This window comes from Anarrhichthys ocellatus, unplaced genomic scaffold (assembly GCF_004355925.1).
Source record: "Anarrhichthys ocellatus isolate YVR2014 unplaced genomic scaffold, GSC_Weel_1.0 scaffold37, whole genome shotgun sequence".
Lineage (NCBI taxonomy): Eukaryota > Metazoa > Chordata > Actinopteri > Perciformes > Anarhichadidae > Anarrhichthys > Anarrhichthys ocellatus.
In genome coordinates, this window is record NW_022280067.1 from 3,998,207 (window position 1) to 4,022,383 (window position 24,177).

Consider the following 24,177-nt stretch of genomic DNA (forward strand, 5'->3'; position numbering starts at 1 on the left):
GGCCACATGGGGATTCCCTCTGCAGTTGTCGGACTGCCCGCCCACGGCAGGCTGTTGCAGGGCAGATAACCCCGACACATTGGAGAACGTCAATCAATTGTCATTATTATATAAGAAAATAAAGTTCAGCACTGCACACGGGCTGTCTGTTAGAGTGTAGACGTCTGCAGCCAAGAGGAGCTGACGTCTTAAGAAATGTGGTCCAGGTTTGGATCCATGTTAGAGATATTTTATCAAGTAAAGCTAATGCATACTGATCATTTTGTTAATACAACTTTGGCTTTTCTATTTAGACATGTTTCAAAATAGATTTAGTAAATAACTTGTGTATTTTACTTTGTCTCCTCTGTAATACAAACAGAAGTATACAGATGAGTACTAACATTGGTTGGTACACTTTTGTGTGTTACAGCTTGTACTGTGGTGGCACGTTACAGTACTCTAAGAAGATCTTTGGCATTATTTTTTACTTTTGAATAGGACATGCCACTATTGGGAAACAAGAGGAAAGCTGCCAACAGAATATTTTGTTTTTACTGTTTAGATTGAATCCCATGGCTGCTGCAAAAGAGCATGTGTGCCTCAAACAGTCCCAGAACCAACCCGGGTAAAATAAATGCACTTTTCCCTTTTCATATTATGACAGTAGCACTGCCTATCGAAAGCCTCAGGGGGCTTCATCATGTAACAAACTAGATCTTTTGGACACGGCTGCTTCTAAAGACAGTGGTCTGTAACTTCAGTTTAAAAAAGATACCCTCAGGTCAGTCACTGTCACTTCACCATGATTATAAAACACACAACACACACTGTGTGACATGAAGACCTTCAGGGTGAGTTGTCGGACCATGATGACAAATAAAACATCGGTACATCAATCATCTTATATTGGCCCCTTCAGGTGGACGACCTGTGCTTCTGAAAAAAAGGTGTCTGAAATATGAGCTCTCTTTTTCCTTTTGATTGTGGTTCTGAAAGCTCAGAAGCCTTTAGATAATAATGACTATGTTTCCTGCCAATAGATTTCCACCAAACCATATTACAATTTTACAAACTTTGTAACCACATGTCCATTGACTGGCCTATTCTTATATAAAATATGTGAACTATTACATATTTGGCTGAATCAGCTGGAAGCTGATTAAAACTGATTTTAAAAACCTCTGCGTCTGAAAAGTGAAGCCAATGCATCAGTGTCTTAAAGCTGCATTCTCTCTAGTGTCCACCAGGGGGCGACTCCTCTGGTGGTATAGAAGTCTATGAGAAAATGACTCTACTTCTCTCTTGATTTATTACCTCAGTAAACATTGTAAACATGAGTTTATGGTCTCAATCTCTAGTTTCAAGTCTTCTTCAATACAGCATGATGTTCATTTAGTACATTATGGTCCATTTAGAGTCAAACAGACCATAAAGCAGGGGATGCTTTAGGGCGGGGCTACACGGTGATTGACAGGTCGCTACCGCAGCGTTGTCCGTTCTGAGAGTTGTCTGTGCTTTTGTCTTAGAACGTTAACCCTTTCACAGTGTGTTTTCAGTGTGTTTAATGGGAACATTTTGGTTGCCTAAAAACGTCTTGAGCTCCACCCTCTCGTGTCACTTCTGGTTGCAGAACAGAAACCAAGATGGTGACAGACAAAAAGCCGAAGACAGCCCTGAAACCAATGAGGGATGTCACTGTAACTACGTCCACTTCTTGTATACTTCTTGAATTCTTCAGTGTTTCTTCAGTGAAACACTTCTTGTTTCACTGAATTCAATTTTTTTGTGAAATATTAAAAGTCGACAAAATGAAAAGTCTTTAACTCACAGTCAAAAATTCAAAGGCAGCTGGACTCAAGGTTGCGTTCTCAAATGAGTTTAAAACCTGTTTGTTTCCCAAAGGAAGACTCTGCACCATGAATGATAAAACAACTGTGCTGCGCAGCGGCGGCGTCTAGAGAGGGCAGATATCATTACTGCACATCAATTTGTCAGGATTACATTGCCTCCCTTCTCGGCTCATTTCTCTGAATTGGGTTCGAAAAGGCTGATATCCGCCATAAAACATTATTCTTATATGCCAAGTCAACTGAAAGCCAGTTAAGTGTGAAGAAACTCATTTGAATTGCTTACAGAGACTGCCCACCCATGCGCAAAGGTTGTATATGAAATCCAGCAGGAAGCGTGTGTTATATAAAAACATGTCATGTTCTGTAAGCCTTGGGTTAACCGCTTGTGAGGTGTGACACTTATGTTGGTGGTCTAAATGAAATAAATAGCACAAACTGCAGAAAAATTAAGCAATATTTTGGACAAAAAGCACTCTGTTCTCGATGTAGGACATGAGTAACATGTCGTAAAATCACAGCTGATGGGGACTGCTACTGCATAAAAGCTTGTTTAGCTCTATGTGGCCACGTTTCCATTGTTTAAAACAAAGCTTAATGTAGAAAGAAAACAAATCGTTTTTACAATCACAGTCTTGCTGCACAAAGGCTGTGTGTATAAATCTGTCCCACAGCTCTTTATAAAGCTCTTAAAGACACAGTCCATATCAGCCTCATCAGCACAGAATGGACGGAGCAAGACGGCATAGACGGAGGGCAGCGAGGAGGAGAGGAGAAAAAAGAAAGATGAAAAGGAAAAAGTGATAAGGATGAGCAAAGATGGAGGACGTGCAGAAGAAGGCACGTAAGAGCGTTGATTTACAAATGTGTTTAAATATGTCCTTACAGGGAGGGGAAGTACATTATGTGGTAAATAGTTTGATTTGAAAACACAAATGAAATGCAGACACTATAAAAAAATATACACAAATGTGTCTCTGTATCGCTCTTTGAACAAGTAAACAAATAACAGCCCACCTGCCCGCCGGGCTTTGTAAGGTCACACAGGAGTTAAAGGTCTCCATACAGCCATAAATCCTCTCGGGCTCTTCAGCTAGTTTTAATTAATCCTTTAGGATAATTATCTTTTATCTCGTATGTGACCACACAACCAGAGCACAGCCTCACACAGCATACTGCACATTTATTACATGTTCACAGTTACACGATCAATGTATGCCACTTTACAATGAATGCAGGTTTCCATAACGACACATTAACATAAGCACTGTACGTGTGTAAATGTCCTCAGCAGGGGGCTTTCAGAGAGCTTTTACACTATTTATTCCAGCACTCTAATGTATTTCTTGACACAACACCCAAAGCCTTTGAAATGCAAGCTTTATATTATCCCAAAACCATATTAATTCCATCAATCCATTCTGTCTGTTCTCACAACACCATGGAAATCCATCCGAGCAGTTAGCTCAAGATATTCTCTTACCGAGGCAGCGGTACCTGAAGAACACGGCCCATCTGTTAAAAGACTCTTCAATGCATCGTTTTTCCTACTAAAATGAGACGCGTGGTTTGGAGCTATAAGAGAAAATAATAGGAAATCAAATCTGAAATTGATTGACAGCAGTTTGGCTTTTCTTTTGTTTTAGTCCCTCAAATGACCAAATTCAGAAATGTGTTTCGAGGTTCTACATTGATTTCAGTTGAGACAGTTTTACATGATATGCTTGTATTTTTAATCTCCTTTTTATACCTACGCAAAGGATATTGCAGAACGTATTTATTTATGTTGGCTATGCTGTTGTCTATGTATATATATATACAGTATATATATATTAAAACATTTGCTATTTTAGTACTATATTTCTATATCACTATCATTACTTTTTCTTGTATTTATAATTGTTTTCTTTTCACCATTCTCAGATCTCACTCTCAATGTGACTTCCTTAATAAACAAAGTATATATACTCAGTGTGTATATAATTGTTTGCATCCTGAACAAATGCTCTGCAGTGCAGGACACCTACAGTTATTATCCAGTGTTATTTTCTGTTTGTCTTCTTAGAGAATGTTTACATGTGGCTCAACAGCAGTCTGCACTGTCTGAACTGCTACCGTTCTCCCAACGTTTCCTCACTGTTTCCCTGCTGTGGTTTTTTTTTACCCGAGCAGCAACCCTGTGTGTGTCCATGTGTGTGCTAGGCTTTGTTTATCAGTATGTCAGTGGGTTTGAATTGGATGTTTTTGTGTCCTGGTGGTCCATGTCAGTGCTCACGTGTTTGTGTGTCGCACTCCACTTTTGTGTTTTTCTGTGCGTTTTAGTCGTGATCATGTCTCTCTCCAGTAACCTTACTTCTATCTTTGTGAGGACACTCACTGACATAATGCATTCCCTGACCCTTTACCCTAACCTTAACCATCACAACTCAATGCCTGACCCCAACCATTACCCTAGCCCAAACCTAAACCAACCTGAACCATAGACTGTCACTCCTAGGTTTATGAAGAGCCATTGTGAAGTGGCTCAGATCATCGCCATCTTGGCAGTGACGACACAACCCTACTCCTGCCTAATCCAATAATGGGCAAAGAGGTGTATCGTCGGTGGAGCTGAGGTGGCACGGGTGACGCATCAGGGCAGACAGCTAGCAATCTAAAATGGCACCCACCTGTCACTCAAAGCAGCCACGCCCACGATCATATCTTTTCTTGCACCAGACTGTAAAAACTGTCCTTTCTGGTATAAAGCTTGGCATTTTCAAATGGAGGGATTGACTCTCTTTTGGAGCCAGCCTCAAGTGGCACATTTGAGGAACTGCAGTTTTTGGCACTTAAACATTGGCTTCATTTATCAGCACCAGAGAAGCTTCTTGTTCTGCACCATCAAAAAGGGTTTTTTAATGTCTGTACCGAAGTAGGGACCAACCAAAATGCCCTCACTTTCCAAAAATGTCCTCACTCTGAAGGTCTATAACTCACATTGGTCCCCACAAAGATAGCTGTACAGGTACACACACACACGCACTTACATTATCATCTAATGAAAGCTAAAGACGACTACTGAGGTCCGCCCAGTCTCTCTGTCTTTGTCGCACATTTTGCCTCTCTCTCTTGCCACGCACAAGCAAACACTGAATCACACACACACACACACACACACACACACACACACACACATGTCCCAGTTTCCCCTGTGGCTGCCTGATTGAGGTTTCCTGGCCTCGCCCTTTAGATCTACTGTAATCGCAGATGGAGGGAGAGAGGAAAGAACGGGGAGGGAAGCTAAATTGACAGACGGAAAAGCAAAGAGGGGACAGAGAGAGTGATAGAGTAAAAGTAGAGAGGGCTAGGGAGCTGTGCAGGGAGGGGGGAAATGAGGAAGAGAGGTGGGAATGGAGAAACGTGACTGAAGATGATGGAGGTCAGAGGGAGATAAGAATTGAAAATAGAATGATGAAATAATGAATGACAGAAGTAGGGGAGGAAAGATGAGAAAGGGAGAAACTCCGAGGCCGCAGAGGAGAGAAAACATCTCCCATTAAATGGAGATTACAGCTTCTGCCGGTTCAGAGTGCAGCGCGACTTTACACCCTCTGCCATCAGCCGCTGATGATATAACACCCAGTCTTAAAGATCAATTTGTCACTTTTCATCTCCTCCTACACCTCTTTCTCCTCCTCCTCTTCTGCCGGGGCTGAGAGCAGAGATGCCAGAGGAGGAGGAGGAAGAAGAAGGTGGGGGAGGGAGGAGCTGGAGTCGCAAGCTTCGAGAGAAAGAGGTGAGAGAGCTGACTTCCATTTACGAGCATTTTTTGGATGATATCATCTGCAATAAATCCTCCCCTCTCCCTCTTGCATGGTTTCCCGTTCTTGCAATAGGTCACACACACACACACACACACACACACACACATTGCTGTAACTGCCCTGTAGACTGAATCAATCCTCATTTGTCCTTACTTTTCTCCTTACTGCCAGTTCTATAAAACTGTGGTTCAGGGACTCCAGCGGTCCTTAAACAGGTTGTAGGGGGTTTGATCTTTTTCACTACATATTAAAGGACCAGACAGGTGTTTATGCATGCTTTAAACTTTAAACTGTTCATGGTGTACGGTAAAAGTCTGCACAATATGACCGAGGATGTGATCTTAAAGTAACTTTTTGAACATCCCGGTACAGACTGGTGAGGCATTCATCTTCTGGAGGTCATTAACATGAAAAACTTTAAGCCCGTCTGATCTATGATTTCCGATCGATGATGACAAGTCCTCGGTGCCTTTAGAGACGACCTGTATAAAACAGACAGAATACTAATCAGGGACTAGATGGGAGCAGATGGAGTGTGAGTATCGCCTTAGAGCACACAGAGAGAGAGAGAAGTGAGATAATAACCCACAGCTAATCCACTGCACACTAAAAACTCATTACTCCTCAAGAAGAAAACCAAAAATCTTCCCCAAGACGGAAAGAAATACTCTGCTTAAGGTGAAGGCCTCGGCACAAACTGCCTGCTTTTCCTCATGTGTGAAATTTCTTTTATGCACAATTCAGCGGATTTGACTCGTCTTTATTGAAGAGCCTGTTGGTGGGCACCTGCACTAACACCCCCCCAGCAGTGTAACACACACTCACACACACGCACACACACGGCTAATACAAGATGAATACACAGCTGCTGTACATGACACAAACAAACACAACACAGCCACAGAGACCGGCAGCCTTAAAGCAACATATCAAACCAGTCGACATATCATGTAGACACTTTTGCTGACCTTTTTTTAATAATATTTCTGATTGTATTTTCCCCAACCTGTCTGGTATATACTGGTTTCCACTGACTTCTGTATACATAGAAATCTATTGGCAAACGCGTTGTGTAATCCATTTCAATGAATATCAAGTCTGCATAAAATGACTGCCCAGAACCAGCAGAACTAGATGACACCCTTGCAATATCAAAGGGTTCTTGGTAGATACACCTGGGTGGGTTCTAGATGAAACCCTTTGAACATGAAATGGTTCTTGGTATACCTCTGTGGGTTGGTTCTAGATGAAACCCTTGGAGTATAAAAGGGTTCTTAGTAGAACCCTCTGGGTGAGTTTTTCCACTCTTAGAAGGGAGAAAGGTTCTAGATACACCAGAGAGAGTTCTGGGTAGAAACATTACACCAGGGAACGGTCCGAACCTCTTATAGGGGGTTCTGGGTGGAACCTTTCACAGATACTTCTAGTTTTACCCCTTTATGTTAAGTTCTAGGTATAGAGCCATCTAAAAGGGTACCAGGTAGAACCTTTATAACCTTTGAGCCAATCAGAAAGCACTCAGTGGACGAACTGAAGAGTTCTAATCAGACCTATATCTTGTCCTGTGAAAATGTAAACAGGAAGTAGCACACTGCAGGAGCTAACCAACATGATCAAAATCATTCAGCTTCATCCAAAAACTCCAAATTATGTGTTTAAAAGAAGGCTCACAGCTCACTTGGAAACGAATGACATCACATTCGTCCATGCACCAATCAGGATTCTGTGAAATGACAGTTGTGGGGTTGTTTGTTTGTGCCGCTGGGCCAATCAAATCTGATCAAACGGTGTACCGGACTGTGAAGCCCTTTAAGACTCAGTGAACTGGAAGTTTGAGCGGTGTTCAGTGAAAGGCCGCTAAAGAAGTGGGCGGGCTTAGAGTGTAACAACAGAGGACAGTGGCCTGATATGATTGGAAGAAATTGGTTGTTACTAGCATATGTAAACAAATGTCATATTATTTACAGGAAGGAGCAATGATTGGATTTTGATATGAAAAGAAAGTGTTGTTTTTTGCATATATTGTTAAATAGCTGCAGCCTGTGACCGAGGATGTGATCTTAAAGTGTTTTAAAATGGATGTTTTCTTTAACTTTTAACTTTAATATTTATTGTTATAATGAAACACTTAAAATAAAAAACAAGGTTTCAGAGGCTTTATTGCTCTGTTTAATCACACCAGATGTTTGAGGACCACAAAGGATTTTTAGTGCAGATGCGTCAGAGCATCTGCAGAGCACACCAACAACAGCAGACCAGGGATGGATTTCCACTCCCACCAAATCACCAAGCAGCGTCTCTGCTGGGTGAAAACTACTGAGGCCCTTTCACCTTCCACTGCACCATTTGCATATTCACACATAATAACAAGTCCATACTCACTCAAAATTCATTACTCTGTTATGTTAATCCCACGTCAGGGGAGTCGTTGAAGCACAAGCAATTAGAAAATCATTCACATGCCTGCATGAGGATTAGATTCTGCCTTGATTATCTTTTTCCCCCTTCAGGTGTAAAATGTGTACACAGCATGTCGAGATAAGAGTCGCTGCAGCGTCCAGCCAAGAGGCTCCACTACGGGGCTGGTTAATGGTAAGACCATCACCGAGCCACCGCAAAAAGACCTTTAACACCTCTTGGTAAAGCAGGTTGCACTCACTGGAACATGAAATGCCCTTTTGACCACAGCGACTCAGGCGACATTACACATCACCAGCCTGTTACGGTAAGCTGTACTCAGTGTGCCTCAGGGGCCAACTATACCGTACGCCATGTGTGCAGCAAGCAAGCAGCAGATGTGGAGGAAGAACACAAGCAAGGACGGGAAACAAGAAATAAAACATCAACTGACTTCCTCTACTACAGCTGTCTGAGGCTGAAATTAATAATGTGTGAATTCATGCATCGATGACGCAAAATTGGGAAGGCACTGCACATCAACAAAGGTATGATAGAGGTTTTCAGGGAAAATTAAACCTCCAGGAAACACCATCGCACTTACACACACACACACACACACACACACACACACACGCACACACGTTCAATATGCATTCACACTCTGGGGCACAACAGTGACAAAACAAAGGTTGATCTTACCTCCCAACGCTTGTTTCATAACGAAATTCATGATGATGGCTTGTAATTCCCTGCCTTCCTTGTCCGAGCAATGTTACATTCAATTGTGACAGAAGAAGAAGTCCTTTGTCCAGATCTGCGAAAAAAACCCAAAACAAACAAAAAAGATTTTAAGAATTCAATAATCCTAAACTTTATAATCCTATAAGGCATCAATGAACAATTCAACAGGTAGTATGGAAATTGGCCGTGCGTAGGATAAGGAGGTCACTATAAACTCACTTTACACTACTACAGACTCGCTCCACATTAAATATGTACAGAATATTGTAGAAAGCATTTCTGAAATAACTCCACATTTAGCTGCAATTACAGATTGCACGGATCCAAACAGTCGCATATAGACTTAAATGATCTGTATTTGAGTGTTCGGCACCTTTCTTCAATGCGCCAAGTGAAGGACACCAAGGTCAATGGTTCAAACTCAACCTGAACACAACGGAAAACACTGGAAAAAAACGCGTAAATCTGCAACCCAAATCAGCAGCTACAGCTCAGCGTTTCCTCCTAAATGTGGCGCTTGTTCCCCCCAAGAATCCCGGACAGCTGAGTGTTTAGTCTCGGGTGCTGAAGAGAGAACGTGTCACGACAGCAGACAAGCGAGTTTTGACAAAGTGCACGGTGCGAGTACGCAGCTTGACCAGGACAGTCTGTTGTCATGCATGTGGACGCCGGACTAAACCACCGCTGTGGGTTTTTTTTTTGTTCCTGATCATGTGGTAAAACTTTGCATTCTCCATTGGAGGGAGATTGGATACAGCCATCCCACTCCGGCATCAAACACGCTGCTCGCACGGTGTGTTAATTAAGCTGCGATTGCAGACTGATGCATGCTTGTTTGCATCTACATGCATGCGGTGAACGTGCATTCAAATATGTTCGACCTGACACGAGATATACACATGCGCTTCCTCGTTTTGAGCGGAGCCTGGTTTTCAGCACCACCGCGAGTGGATAGCTCCCCGAACCCGTTGAATCGCGCTGAAGCGGCCGCGTCAGGCATCGATTTACCTCCGTCCCCGGCGACTGGCTGAAATCCTCCTCACACACTCACACACACACCGAACGGGGAGAGCAGAGAGCTTCAGCTGCAGCGAAGTTATCCCGCAGCATACAGCAACAGCAGCACAGGCTAATCTAACTGCTCGTCCCTCGCATCTCCGGCTCCCGGGGCTGGGAGAAGAAAAAAAAGGGACGTCCTTGGTGCCTCCTCCTGCCTGCCGCTTTCGTCTTCCTGCACACACACACACACACTCACTCACTTGCACTCACACACAGAGAAAGAGGAGGAGTAGACGAGGAGGGGGTGGTGGTGGTTTGGTGAGGGTGAAGCAGTTGCCGTTCACACCGTGATGGGAAGGACCCTGAATCACATGGAGAGAGAGAGAGGGAGAGAGAGAGAGAGAGAGAGAGAGAGAGAGAGAGAGAGAGAGAGAGAGAGAGAGAGAGAGAGAGAGAGAGAGAGAGAAACGTCCCACTAGCGTCCTCCTGACCGATAAAGACAGATCAATTATTCAGCCCTGACGCTGGCTGGCTGCTCCATCCTACAGCCCGCCCCCCTCGTCTCTGCAACGGGGAGAGGGCTCGGCTTTCATCTAAAACAGTAGTGTAGAATATAGCGGGAATGTAATGGGAATCGGGTAAATACGTAGTAGCTGGATGTCCCTTTGTTTGCCGGCACTGTCTTGTGTAACGTGACACGATGGATGCGATGTGAACAATCTACCCAATCCTCTGGGGTTCCCTCCATGATGGTAGTAAAAGAGCTCACACTGGAATTCCCTATAGCAACATGTTATGTATCATATTTGACTCGTTACTTTACGATATTCTTGTAGACATGAGGGCATATCAGTGGTGTGCACAGATTGTGTGAGGGGCAGGGGTAAAATAAAAGAGAGCCCCCCCCTCCTTCTACCTGGGAGGTTGCTACCCTTCTGATGTGACCTGTGCTTATACTTTCACTTGGATTTCATCACTGCAACACGGAAGAAAAATAATTGTGACACAGTTCTACTTTACAGCCGTGTCAAATTAAAATCTTTTGAAGGCTACTATATCATCCCTGCCAGGCTTGAGCCTGTGTCTGTGTTTGTGCATGTGTGCATCTTTCTGTCTGTCTGTCCATAGCTAATCTCGCACGCTACTGGACCCATCACCCTCATATTTTTAGTGCTCATCTATGACTGTATGCTACTTCCTAGCAGTCTACCATGTTGACTGCTGACTCCTGTTGAAGAGGTTGAAAGATTTGGGCTGACACAGGAGGCATTATAGGAAATATAGGATTCAGCGTTTTATGGTACACTTAACTGAAACTCATATTTTCCTTCACAAACTCTGGAACTAAACCCTGATTATGATTTAGGGGAACACAACAACGGACCATTCCCAGTGGACTTTGAACAGATTAGTAAGTTGTTGTGATGGTTGCTTTGATTGTGGAGCCTCCATTCAATGTGTAAGCAATGTGACTGATACTGTATGTCACTTCCTCTCTGATCAACTAGATTTTGGGTTTTAAATGTGAGTATTTATTGAGTAGAATTGAGTTTTTCCAGTCACCCAGCGTAATATGGAAATAATGAGTCTCCACTGACATGTGCAGCATTTTGTTTATTCTGAATGTCTGAATCACTGACGAGGTCACATGCATTTATTCAGAGGGACAGAGGGTGGCTTATTGTAATGGTTTTCAGCGTTGTGCGCGCGGCTTTTGCGTTTCTGAGTGCCTCACGTTCTATGGGGCTCACATTGTTTTGCAGGATTGTGCTGAGCGCCTTGAGTTGACAAGGCCCCAACTGCATTTTTTTCTCACTATGGTTATTTTGAATGGATACCCAGAGCTATATGACGTTACTAACCGCGGTTGTAAAAGTTGTTTTCATTCATTTAAACTCTACTCTATTAGGTAGCGTACAGTTCATGGTTTATGTTAAGCCACCTGTCTCATCTGACAACAACATGGCAGTGTGGTGTGTCACGCTGATGTGTGTTGTCACCGTAACAACTGACAACAATCCATGTTCTTTAGTACTCAACAGTTTAATATCCGTTCTACTCCTATTCTGATTCTATGGCCTCAGCGCCCTCAAACGTCCTCCTGCACTCTTCAATCCAGCTCCAGATTTGAGAGCAGAGACAGATTCACTTATACCATGTGTCACATATTGTAAATATATATTATGCATCATCTTGTTTCACTTACAGTTAGAAGACATCACAGTTCTGCTGCATTACAATAACTGAAAACAAATGGTCAACTTGTACATGGCGAGGGATACATTTGGGATACTGTCGCTCTGCAGTGAGCTTGAACCCCAGCGGACATAATATGATGTTGAGCTGGTTTTAGTCCATGATGCCATTTGAGCCCTTTTTGTTCCCAGCTCATAACATTTTCTCTGATCTGAGTCTTGCTAGCAGGGAGGTTTAACCTGCTGATCTTTTCAGCGACACCAAACATATTACAGAATTTGACTTTACCCTGATGGATGATGTGTTCTGCAAATTTATGCAAAGCTGGTGTGCCAAAATGTCACACCCTACACCCTTCGAGCTGTATCTCATTTAGCCTCCCATTCAGCATTCACTGATGTTCTTTGGTTTGCATGATTTCTGTGTAAAATCGAGCCAACTTGAGGCCCTTCACTATTCAGCTGTAGAACAAGGACTTGACATGTTTCCTGGAATTAATTGTAGAGAATTTTAATCCCCGCTCTCGTTTTATCTCACCCGTTCACTTCATTTGAAGGAATATCGGCAACAACAAGGTTGAACAGCGTGCCAAGCTCAGGTAATTAGGCCTCCTCAGTTTCCCCACCAAGGTATTTTCCCCAAATACTGGGGCTCAGGCGGAGATAAAGTTAAGTTGATTCAAGCATTTTTTTTCTGCTCGGTATTATGTGTGCAACTGCACATACATGAAGATGAGTTCACTGAAATCCCTGCCAGTATTAAATGATGCAACAAAAGCTATCGTGTACCATGTTTTCAGTTTAATACTAAAGTCTTATTCTCATGAAACAGCAGGACTGCAGCAGAGGAGGGCTACGGTGAACTCTGGCGTGTGGTTTGGACACTAGAGGAAATTGCTGCACATCAGATCGCAGTCATAAATGTATTTCATTCTTCACTTCAGTTGTAAGGAGGTGAAGTGCCAATTATCAATCTGGACCCTATTTTCATATTTTTGTGTCTAACTGACTAATAAAGGCAACTATTTCTGAAATTGGTCCAGTATTGAGCGAGAGCGCTGTAGACGGCAGACGGCAGTAATGTAATCTATTAGGGAAAGCTGGCACTGTCATTTACGTCCACTAAAAGTGCTTGTTTTTGCCACCGACAGGCTTTGATAGTTATTAAGTGTCTGGCATTATGGAAAGAGTTGCACTCAAGGAGAAGTGTCATTCTGAAATCTCCTAAGGTTGACATGTTGCCAGAAGACAACGGTGGAAGCGTGAGTGCCGGCCGAGCAGAGTTTGTCGTGTTGGAGTACAGAAAGCGTAGCTCGCTGTTATCTAAGACAGTTTTAATGTCATGGCAGAAAATAAACAAGTACAGTAACTGGATCTTACGAGCATCCTTCAGCTAACTCTCTCAAGTTCGTCGCTAGCTGTCAGCTCCATACATCGTATGTAGAGTTTTAAATACAGTTTTTTATGCACACACTTCTTTACAGTCTATGTTGAGCTCAATCTGTGCTGATTGAATGCATTTATTATGTAAATATACTATATTAAATGCCAGTATATGGGTGCACTACAACTTAAGCGTCAGACATTAGAGTGACGGCTGGACAGCAGTCATCTATGGATGCTGGCATTGCACTCCTGATCTCTGATGAACATGATAAGTAACAAGAAGAAACGCCCTTTTGTTTTCTTGAGATAATGAAACAGCATTAAGAAAATATAATGCCAGCACTGCGGTTCTTGGCTTATGTGTAAATGCTCGTACGGAGCACGTAAAGATCCCTTGAATACAGGGCTCAGTCGACATGTATGCATGGTTCTGTAGCTGCTCTCCATTCATCTCTAGTAGCTTCAACTCTCAAACTACCGTACAGCACGTTGCTGCATGCTGCCCTCCCAGGGTGGCTATTGGCCAAAGCAGAGGTCATGTGTGCTCCCTCCCCATCAGCCTCTGAAATGACTATTGATCAGGAGCTGAGATCAATAGTAACTCACACTAAGTGATTTTTAAAAAAAGAAGCAATTTCTGCAGTAATGCATTATCAATGGGACTTTGTTTGATTTCCATTATGTCTTCTGATCAATATTATTGAACAGTTACACTGCTGTAAATGTGCACAGAAGATGCGTCAGACTCAGCAGACTGAGCAGTCCCTCTTGTGTTGGTGGTCACCAATGAGGTCAGTGTGTGTAGCCAAGTGAGGGTGCAAGAGTTAGGAACGCAGACTGATGCAGTTTGAGGAGAAATATAAAAAAAATACATTTAGATAATTCTTCTTTGCTGTGAATTCTTCGTTGATTGATTGATTATCGGAATGAATTCGCTGAACTGGAAATTGTTTCAGGAAGACATGTTCACTCGGGGCCAAACATCACAGTTAAAAGTAGCTTTCTCATTCATTCACTTATTACATTATCAAACTGCCAATCACACACACACACACGTTATTTATGTTTTTTGTTTATGTCTTTATGTGTGGAGGATGTCTGTCATTAAACAGTCAAATGTTAAAACCTCTACAATTTAGTATTGATGCTTTTTTAACTTTCTTTTGTCAGGTTTCAACCCAGTCGCCACAAAAACAATGTTTTTTGCATTGTACGTACTGTACGTCAAAACCATTGTATGTCTAAACCATGGGATTCGTTGCATGTCGACGTTTCTGAACCAAAAACATGTTTCATGAAAATGTTTCATATCAGCCTCGTATCATGCTTGCAGACACACACACACACACACACAATGCCAAATTGTTAATGTTGTGAAACGTTTGGTTAGGTTTAGGCAACAAAACTGAATTTTTAAGAAATGTAATGTAACAAGTGTAAAGTCACCATTGACTTTGGTTTTCTCACAGGACATAAACAGCGGTCTCCTGGGTAAAGTCCTATGATTGTTTCACCAAACCTTTATGGACTCTCTTGCTTTTTATACAATAACGGCCGCTTGATATACTTTATGTATGCCAAACATGAAAACGTGGACATATCCGTGTTATCCGTCTTCATTTCAGTCCACCTGCAAAAGAGAATGTTTAACAGTACAATCTACATTAAATCATCAGTGAGTTTTGTTTTTCTTTATTACAGCTAACACGCCTCTCTCGAAATACACCTTTGAGGTCACAATGTCATGTTAAGCGTTAAAGGTTTCATATAGTTTATTCAGCATATCATACACATGAAGTGGTGTACTATTAAAAAAAACACACCGGTTTGTCTAGAAGTAGAAATTAGAATTCTAGACCACGAAGGAATGAAACAGCAAACTTTATATATTAGACACCTTTCAAATGTACAGACTATAAATCTAACTTGTATTCCAAAATCCAACCTTTGTCCTAAACCTAACCTGAAGCAATATCCCTGGCAACTCGGATGGTTATAAGGAGTAACAAAATGTGAACCTCACTTCCTCCTGGGCGCACTCTTGTTGTGAGGTCCGAGCACAAGAGCACAACAACACGCACCATCGCACACTCCCCTCTCGCTCACACATACTCCCCTGATGTCTTGTTAATTCAACTCAGGCCCGCTCTAATGTACTCTATTCTCCTTTCTCTCTCTCTCGGTGTCTTGCTTTCACTCTCACACTCACACACACACACACACACACAGAAGTTGGTGTGCACTTGCTGATCCGTGCGTTTAAGTGGCGAGGTGGTCTCTATATCAACTGGGAAGATTGCAAGAAGCCATTGACGTACTGCAGTTATTCCCCTGTGTGGCTGCTGATCTGTGCTCAGCTCCAAATATTTCCCCAGAGGATAATTCAGATGGATATAACCTTGTGGGGACCAAATGGTAATCCACAGATAGGTGGTGAGTCCCCATAATGTGACTGTGGGAACAGGTTTTGTCCCCACAAAATGATTATCTGAACTGCACACACATCGACAAATGGTAAATGTATAGAAAATCTAACTCACCAATGACATGGAGCAGCCAGTTACAGAATCGGCCACCAAGCAAATAGTCAACATACAGATCCGTTACCAGAGATAAGTATTGCTATGTCAGTCCCTTTGGCGTTGTTGCTTTTTTTTTGTAGAAGTGTATTTAAGCTTTTTCAAAATTAATTCACAGCGGCCGAACTTGCATTATTACATTTCACACCATTAAGTTCTGCCTCTGAGTTTTGAATGTTTTTCATAATAAAACCAAATTGTTCAACTGGGCCATAATATGCCCCCCAAAGGACTCGTTGAGATACAGGCAACCCAGTTCTCAGAAAACAAACCAATTCATTTTGAGGTGCTAACCTACCATTGCATGTTAGGATAGATCATTACGGAGCTGTGTGTGTGTGTGTGTGTGTGTGTGGGTAGGGGGGGGGTTACTTTTCTGAGATGAAAGTGGTAAATTTGGCATATGAATGACACAACAATTTGTAAGTAATTTTGTGTGCATTTTTTGTGCGTCATTTGTACGCCAAGTAGTCTGTCCAGAATGCAATATAAATGCACCCGCGTCACTCGGATAGACTCTAAACAAGTGACGTAGTATATACATGTGAGAGGTCATTTTTCGGGGTCATTTGCAGCGTTATTTTGGCTTAAACTACATCTTGAGGTCTCTGACATGTCTTGTCAGAAAAGTGTTGCACAGAACAGCCTTCTAATGTTGCCATGCAATATAATCATGCCAGGTGGTATTCTTTGTGATTGGAGCAGCTGCAGTCTAAATCCAGCTCTGAGCATTTCGGCACAGACCATTACATCACACTGATACATGTCTATCTACTATATGTTGGAGAAAACTTACAACAAACTAAAATACTTGTGTACAAGCAGGGAGGACTTTTGATATTTTCAGTGTAATTAAATCAGTTATTGCTCTTTTTGCTTTGAGTACTGGCCAATATAAGTTTAACACCAGAACAACAACAAAAAACGTTAGATTTTTTTTGCCATTCATCATGTTCGAGGCCTTGCACACCCACACAGGTGTCGTTCTCGTTGATTGGACCTTGTTAGGTGAGGCTGTGTGATGGAATCACGTGGGCGCACCAAAGTCCATGCAGCAAAAAGGGAAACTGAAAATGTGGTTTTGGTTTAATGCCGAGAGCTGAAATGCATTGCTTGAAACGCCGTGAGTGACAGAGCAGCTGAAACAGTAACGCTGAATATATGCCAACGAAAAGGAACCAGAGTGCGAGCGTCTAATCAGCCAATCACAGTCAGCTTTGTCCACAAACTGACAAATTAAGAGTCACACTCAAATCGGGTCCAGTGTTGATGATTTTTTGCTAAATATATACCTCAATATATGCACAGTATGCATTTTATTTGGGACATATGATAAATTAACATTTGCTTGAAATTTCTAACTTGAATTGTGTTTAAATAGATACGTGCCATAGAGTGAAGCAGGAGAATAAAACAGAGCAGGAAGAGCATTGGTAATCACATTGATGAGCACTACCCGGAAAGCGAAGTTATTAACACATGTGTGTGTGTAGAGCCCTTCAGTGTCGTGCCTCACATCACAGGCATCATCATTCTCCATCAGGCTGGCTCTGTGTGCCGAGCATCTTTCTCTTCTTTATTGTTGTTTTTTTCTGAACTGCACTTTTGTGTGTAGCCTCCTGCCACATTTTTGTCAAGTGCTCTTTCCCCCCTAAACTCCTCCTCCTCCATGTTACACTTGCTAAACAAATGCTTCCTGAACTGAAGCTCTTCTGAGGTCAGACTTGTCAGCTGGAGCAGAGAAGCCTAGTGACACAGAAAGCACCTTCTTCTGTCAGCTGCACTTCATCCACCAGGTTCAGTGTACACAAATCCATTTTCTCTCCCTGGTGTCGGCCTTCATTATTCATGGGTCAAAAAAAGGGAGCACAGTGTTGCACATTGGCGCAATTATCATTCATTTTACAATCAAATGATGAGGATGATCTCCGAAACATATATTTGTTCATTTTTTTCCCATTAACCTCTCTTTTCCTTTCCGGCCATGCATGCAGCCTTTAATGAATCCCGTGTAATAATGTGTGGTGGAAGGGAATGGGCTGCTGGAATGAATCGTGCTGATGATGTTGAATGTTTAATTCACATGCGAATGAGCGACAGATGTGCTGATGCATCGTGACACACGGGGAAAATCAGAGGAAACAAAGTGTATTCACATGACGACTGGCATGCAACGTTCTTCAAAAGTTGTAAAAAAGTATTTCATGAGCAGATGATTGTACCTCTTCATGCTAAATAACGTTAATAGAATATCATGAACAGCATTCTTACCCTGCTGTATTTTAAACAGTGACCATGGACGATGAATTATCATTTTCCACTTCACTGAGGACCCTGATGATGACATGTATTCTTTCAAACATTCAACTTAAAAAATAAACTAACTGAAACCCTTAACTTATTGTAAACCTGGTGTCCTCAGACCACCATGTCTCCTACAAAAGTACACTCCCATAAAACTAAACTGCATCCTCAATTACTTTCCCATTGAAAAGTATTTTTTCCCCGATTTAAGGTCGCAGTATTTCAACGTAAATTGAAACAAAACAAAATGCAAGAAAACTACGTTAGGTTTGGTAAAACATTGTTTTTGCTTAAAATAAGAGCTTACTTAATAGATCAAAAACAAGCGTAATCGAGGAGCATTTTTATTGCATATGATCATATTCTTAAGCGATGCAACGAGAAAATCTGAAAAGTTTAGGAAATCAGAATGAATAGAGACAAAAATGAGTTTCTTATTTACCTTAATATGAATAGTTTGACGGAGTTATATTGACTCGAGGGTTATTAACAAGCTTCTTCTGGAGCTTTTAACCAAATTTCATGCCTGAAATAATGTTTTGGACACAAAGAATGTGGCACACACACCTCTCGAAGGGTAAGACTCTGGACTGTATTTTGGGTTCATTAAGTCCTTAAATTGTATTTGAGGACAAAGAAGGGAACTTTAAGTTCATCTAATTCCACAATTACAGTAAAATATCTTCTTCAGCTTCTTCCAAAGCTATGTGATGTATTCAAAACCAGTACTCCATGTTACTCATGGCTTCACCATTGATTCAAATTGGAATATATTTCACATTTATATCTTGTATTTTACACACAATTCCCCCACATTCACCATGTTTGGTATTATCGGAAACTTTGGGATGTCTGTAAGCTTTGAACAATTCTGGCTGCACAGCGTGATCTTGTAATGACTAAACCCTGAAAGTCTGTGGGGTTTGAGATCAAAATGGGCACTTGGACACTCAGAGGGACAATGTCACAGTAGTCTGTCCCCATCAAACCCCTGTGCACAGCACTATAATCACATCTCTCCACCATTACAGAGGCGTCTCCACTGTGCTGTTGAGAGGGTTTAAAAACACACACTTTCTAATTCTCCCTCTGCACTTTCTTTATTAATGCAAAGTATCTCTCTCACTTCTGCTGCAAAGAATGTGTTACTTAAAGCCATTTTGCTCCATTTGACAAATTGTCTTGAGATCAGCTGTGACACAAGACAAAATGATAATACGGATATCTTTATGGACCACTGGGAGACACCTGCTCACTCTCGTCCTCTCCTCTACCCCGGTAACCCTCACAGACTCGAGAGGCATTTCATAAACAACCTATTCTTCTTCCTCGAGTGTTGAGCGTGGGGTGTGGCGCATGGGTGAAGTTTATTGGCTCCTTGTCTTGAAGTGAAAGAGAGGGTTTGGTCAAATCAAATGCTCTTGTGGGAGTCTTTGAAAAAGGTCCTTTTGTTGGAGCGGCGGCGAGTTATTAGCTATTGTGGGCTGCATGAGAATAATCTTTTCTGCAGGGAGTTTCCACAGCATGTGGTAGGAACTGAAGCATGTGGATATAATTTCACAGCGCTCTTAATTATCAATCCGTCCAGCCATGGCTGAGAATAGTCCAAGATGCTCCGTAAGTAGCGCAGCGGTTTGATTCCTCGCTCCTCCTGTTGTTGGGGCGGCTTGACAGGAAGTAATAAAAGAAAACTTCAGCAGAGACAGACTGCAGCAACTTCAACTTAATTACAGCAAAAATAGTCAATAGTCCATGAGTTTTCTCACCTGACCCAGTATGGATCTGGAGTGTTATACTAAGATGGTATTTTCCAAACATATTTTGAATTAGAGTGTCTTAGTTTCTGAGGAAGTTCACTAAAAGAGGAACTAAGTAGGAAAGAAAAACACATCAATGAGCCTTAAGACGCTCAAAAACTCTGCCGATCTTAAAGGGAATAATCAGCACCTTTTATGTGATTGTGCAATCAGTGCTGATGGTAAATGATTGAAGCAATAATTTCCTCAGTTCGTGCTATATTGACCCAGAAAGCTGAGTTTGCAGCTTCAAAATCTGTAGTCCTTCCTGCATTCAGCGCCATCAGTTCATATGACAGTGAGACAGTAAGAACTACAAACTGTTTCAGTCTTTTTTGCTGAGGAAGCTCTAATGAGTGACAGGTAAAATCAATCAGGGCGGGGCACACAAAGGCAGGAAGTGAAATTGTCTACAACGACAAAAAAAGGGGAGTATCAAAATAAAAACAGAAAAGACTAAAAATGAACGAATAACATGAAGAAAAGACTAAATAAGACTGAATGACACAAAACAAAAAGGTAACAAATCCTAAAAATGAAGCGCTAACAAAGTCCTGACCAGTGTGACATAGAGCTGGGCCAATTAACCAACACGGTTATTCTCAAAATAACAGAGAAGTTGAATTTATATAATTTTTACTCCATCCAGTTAAACTCTTCCCTAATCTACAAAATCCATTCGCTTTACTGGCGTTAACTTTGCTTTTGCACTCACTGTAAAAGTGCAAATGAACAATTAATTAAATTAATTAACGATCTCTCCATCCGATCATTAAAATATCCGACGCTGTTAAAATGCTACAGTATTAATATAGCAGTGCTCAGAGGGCTTCTTCTCATATCTCAGATGCTGTTGAAGATGTCTGGGTTCAGTCTCAGTTCAATAGGACGTTGTTGCCGTGTCGCGGTGGATCAGACATCTCATCTTCTGAAGGGAAACACTTCAGGGACTGAGTTAAACTCAGACAGGCACAGGAGAACAGAAAGAGCACAAATAAACAGCTGCACAGGATGAAGCAGTGCAGCTGCATTGTCTCAGACTTATCTGACTGTTGCTTGGAGAAATGACATCTTGACAAAAGTTCTGCAGAAGATTCTCACAGTGGCAGAATGTTAGAAAGCTCAGTGATTTACATATGTACCTTCTCCACGATGGTAACTAAATGTTATCTACCACTAGTTTGACAGAGATGACCTCTTGAGGGGAGAGAGTCCAAGTGGAGTAGAAAAAAAAGCTATGTGAGTTATCGGAACTGGCGAGCGAGATAGCAAGTTAGCTCGCCAGCGACAGTAGTTCACCAACTAGCCCTCTGCGTATGGTCACCACATCACCAAGTTCCTGGAGCCAAATATTTCGAAAATATGTATAAATGTAGCTGAAACATTGGTGTAACATATCCTCATACAATGTTTTTCTTGCATTCTCCTGCAAATGTCCTGCAACACGGGTCAATTCCCGCTCGCATACAGTCTTTTCAAAATAAACTTCCATCTTCACAGGAAACAACTTGGTTAAGTTTAGGCAAAAAAACAACTTGGTTAGGTTAAAGATCGTCTAAAATAACTATGGAAGTGGTGTTATTTAAGTACTGAAATTACGTGACAAATAAATCAACTTTGACTTTTGGTTCCACACAGGACACAAACAGTGGTCTCCTGGGTGAAAGTCAGGTGTTTCCAGACACACCAATCCTCCCTGCTGAGTTTGTCACCCTTTTTACTTCCAGGTTCACAATAATGTGGCTTGAATGCAAACATGAATTGTTGTAATTTCAATAAAAAAGTATTAATTTTTCCTATAATGTACCTCATATCTTTAACTTTACCCACAGTACAAGTTGTATAGAGCAAAAGGGTTGTGTTGCTGTTTCACTCACGATTCTGTGCAATCATGAGAGGACATGTAGATCCCATTATATCCCAAATGCTTCAGCACCATTTGTTCCGTCTCTCTAGCTTTTACAAGTCTGAGAAGCTGCCGGAAATAAGTTCTCACCTGGCGGCTTTTCCTGAAAGCTGGCTGCAGATTATAGCAGCAAAAAGGATAAAAGGCAATCAGACCTGGGATCAGAACTCTGAGGAGGCTTTTTAACTTCTTGATTGCAGCAAAACTTCCTCCACTCCTCACGCATGTCAGTGTGAAACCAGAAAAGGCCCGTCGCTGCACTGCAGTCATTCTCAGCAGGATATGGAGCCACTGAGGCTGACGGCAAAATGTTTGATCGGGGCTGACTTATTTCGGCTGATTCCCAGAAGAGGACAGAAATAGTCCTGGCATGCATGAAAAAAAGGCCAAACTAGCAAACGTCACATCAACTTTTTAGGAATTAAAAATGTGCTTTCAGAGGAACAGAAATAAGAGAAAAGAGATTTCCATCCAGCGCACGCCTCGAGAAGCCTTCACCTCGGATAATAAACGACCAGTTACCCCATGATGCATTGAGGCGTTTTTGTTCCCAAGCCAGTTTAATTAAAATAATCAATCTGGAACACAGCGGAGGTTTGCCTGTGTTTGCACGCTATGCCCTCATATTGCATTAATAGAAATGATTAATATTTAACAGCAGCTTGTTTGGCCTTTCAGGAAACCTGTGTGGGCCACAGGTGTGCAATAGAAAGTGTTTAATTACTAAAATCAATATATCAAGTTTGAGAGAAATTTCTAAACTCAATAAATAAAGTTGGAGAGAAAAGTTGTTAAAGGTAATCAGCAACGAGTTGTTATTCGCTCTAAGCCGTCATCTTCAGTTGCTGCTTGGATGCATCCTTAGAATAGAGAAAAAACATCAATACAATCTGCAACTCTTAATAGATCACCAATCAAATGAAGTAGCAATGATTTTTCCAAGACTGAAATACACCTTGTTGAGGATCCAAAGTAAGTACAACATAACAGAAGTGGACAGTGCATTATGTTCCAAAGGTGTAAGAATACATTAACACCTGCGAGCTTGACATTTGGAGTGCAGACATCTGATGATGAGTGCAGCACTCACAGCATCTCCTCGCCGATGCCGATAATTTCCTGCACTCTGGCTCTGCTTTCTTCCTCGTCGCATTTGTCAGACCCGTCTCACGGCGCAAGACATCAAGGCCGGAGCGTCTGCTCGCCTGTTCCAGAGACACAATGTGCAGACAGGAAATGGGCACATCATAACCAAATTATGTCAAGCCTGAAAAGTGATGAAAAACACAGAACAAGGATGAAAAATTGTATTTTCTTTTTCTCATCCTGAGGTTTAGGTCGACAACATGAACCCATTGCATATCAAAATCACAGATACTCATGGGTTATGGCTTGTCCTATTAAGACCTTTACACACTGGAGCTGTTTTCTTCATGCGATTAATTCGAACTGTTGTGTTTGTGGTGAATACTTTTACACAGAACGCAAATATTAAGCGGCGAAATAGCGACACTTATTTTTGGAAAAAGACATCCACCAATGGTCTTGGTTCTTACCCCTCTCTTTGTTATTGACACAGCAGCACCTTATCCTTGTGCTTCTCATGTTGTCACTGCAAATGTAATAAAAAGACAAATGACAATTTCAGTAATCACTTCCCATTTAAATATGTCAATTGTAATATTTTTGAAATGAAGAAATCATGGTGGTCAGGCAGCTATACAGATGCTAGCAGATTAACTTGCTAGCAATAGTTAGTCACATGACCCTCACCTTCCAAGTAGTGGCAGTCCTTTGAGAGAACCCCAGTTCAGAAGTGTGTGTACGTCAGCTTGATGTGGATTATTTAAGCCCTTTTGTGGCCAAATCTAGTGGTTGATGAAGGCAGCAGTAAATTATCAAATTGCGGTACGGCACCCTGGTTCCTGTGCATGTTGAATAGGATATGCGGTTCCCCCTCTTTGATTGGATTTTAGAGGACCATCTCACTTCCTGGTCTGATCCTAAAGAGCCTCATTGGTGCGGCCGACAGACCAGACCTCTGTTCCGACAGACAACTCTATGTGCTAAGTAGCTGACCAGATCGTCAATCAGGGTACCTGTGAGCTCGCCAATTTGTTAGGTGTGTGACTTGATCTGTGTTAAGCCTGCTGCTGGTGGTAACGCGTTTGAAGGTCTAGATTTGAGAATTGGTAGTCTGGGGAAGAATCAGGTGTAAATTGAAAACTGATTCCAC

The 24,177-nt window shown here is 41.9% G+C and overlaps 1 protein-coding gene across 2 annotated transcripts in view; it reads right to left on the bottom strand.

The window, feature by feature from the left end:
• LOC116394082 (complexin-1) overlaps nucleotides 1–10,129 on the bottom strand; it is a 53,256-nt gene extending 43,127 nt beyond the window's left edge. Inside the window, exons 1-2 of one of the 2 annotated variants that reach the window (XM_031866887.1) lie at nucleotides 9,785–10,129; nucleotides 8,735–8,849 (exon numbers count right to left, since the gene is read on the bottom strand). In XM_031866887.1, the coding sequence (XP_031722747.1) occupies nucleotides 8,735–8,765 (31 nt within the window). In that variant the 5' untranslated portion in view covers nucleotides 8,766–8,849; nucleotides 9,785–10,129. Of the gene's footprint in view, nucleotides 1–8,734; nucleotides 8,850–9,149; nucleotides 9,726–9,784 lie in introns of those variants that run through there. The other variant, XM_031866888.1, reaches the window with a different exon arrangement.
• Nucleotides 10,130–24,177: the final 14,048 nt, after the last annotated feature.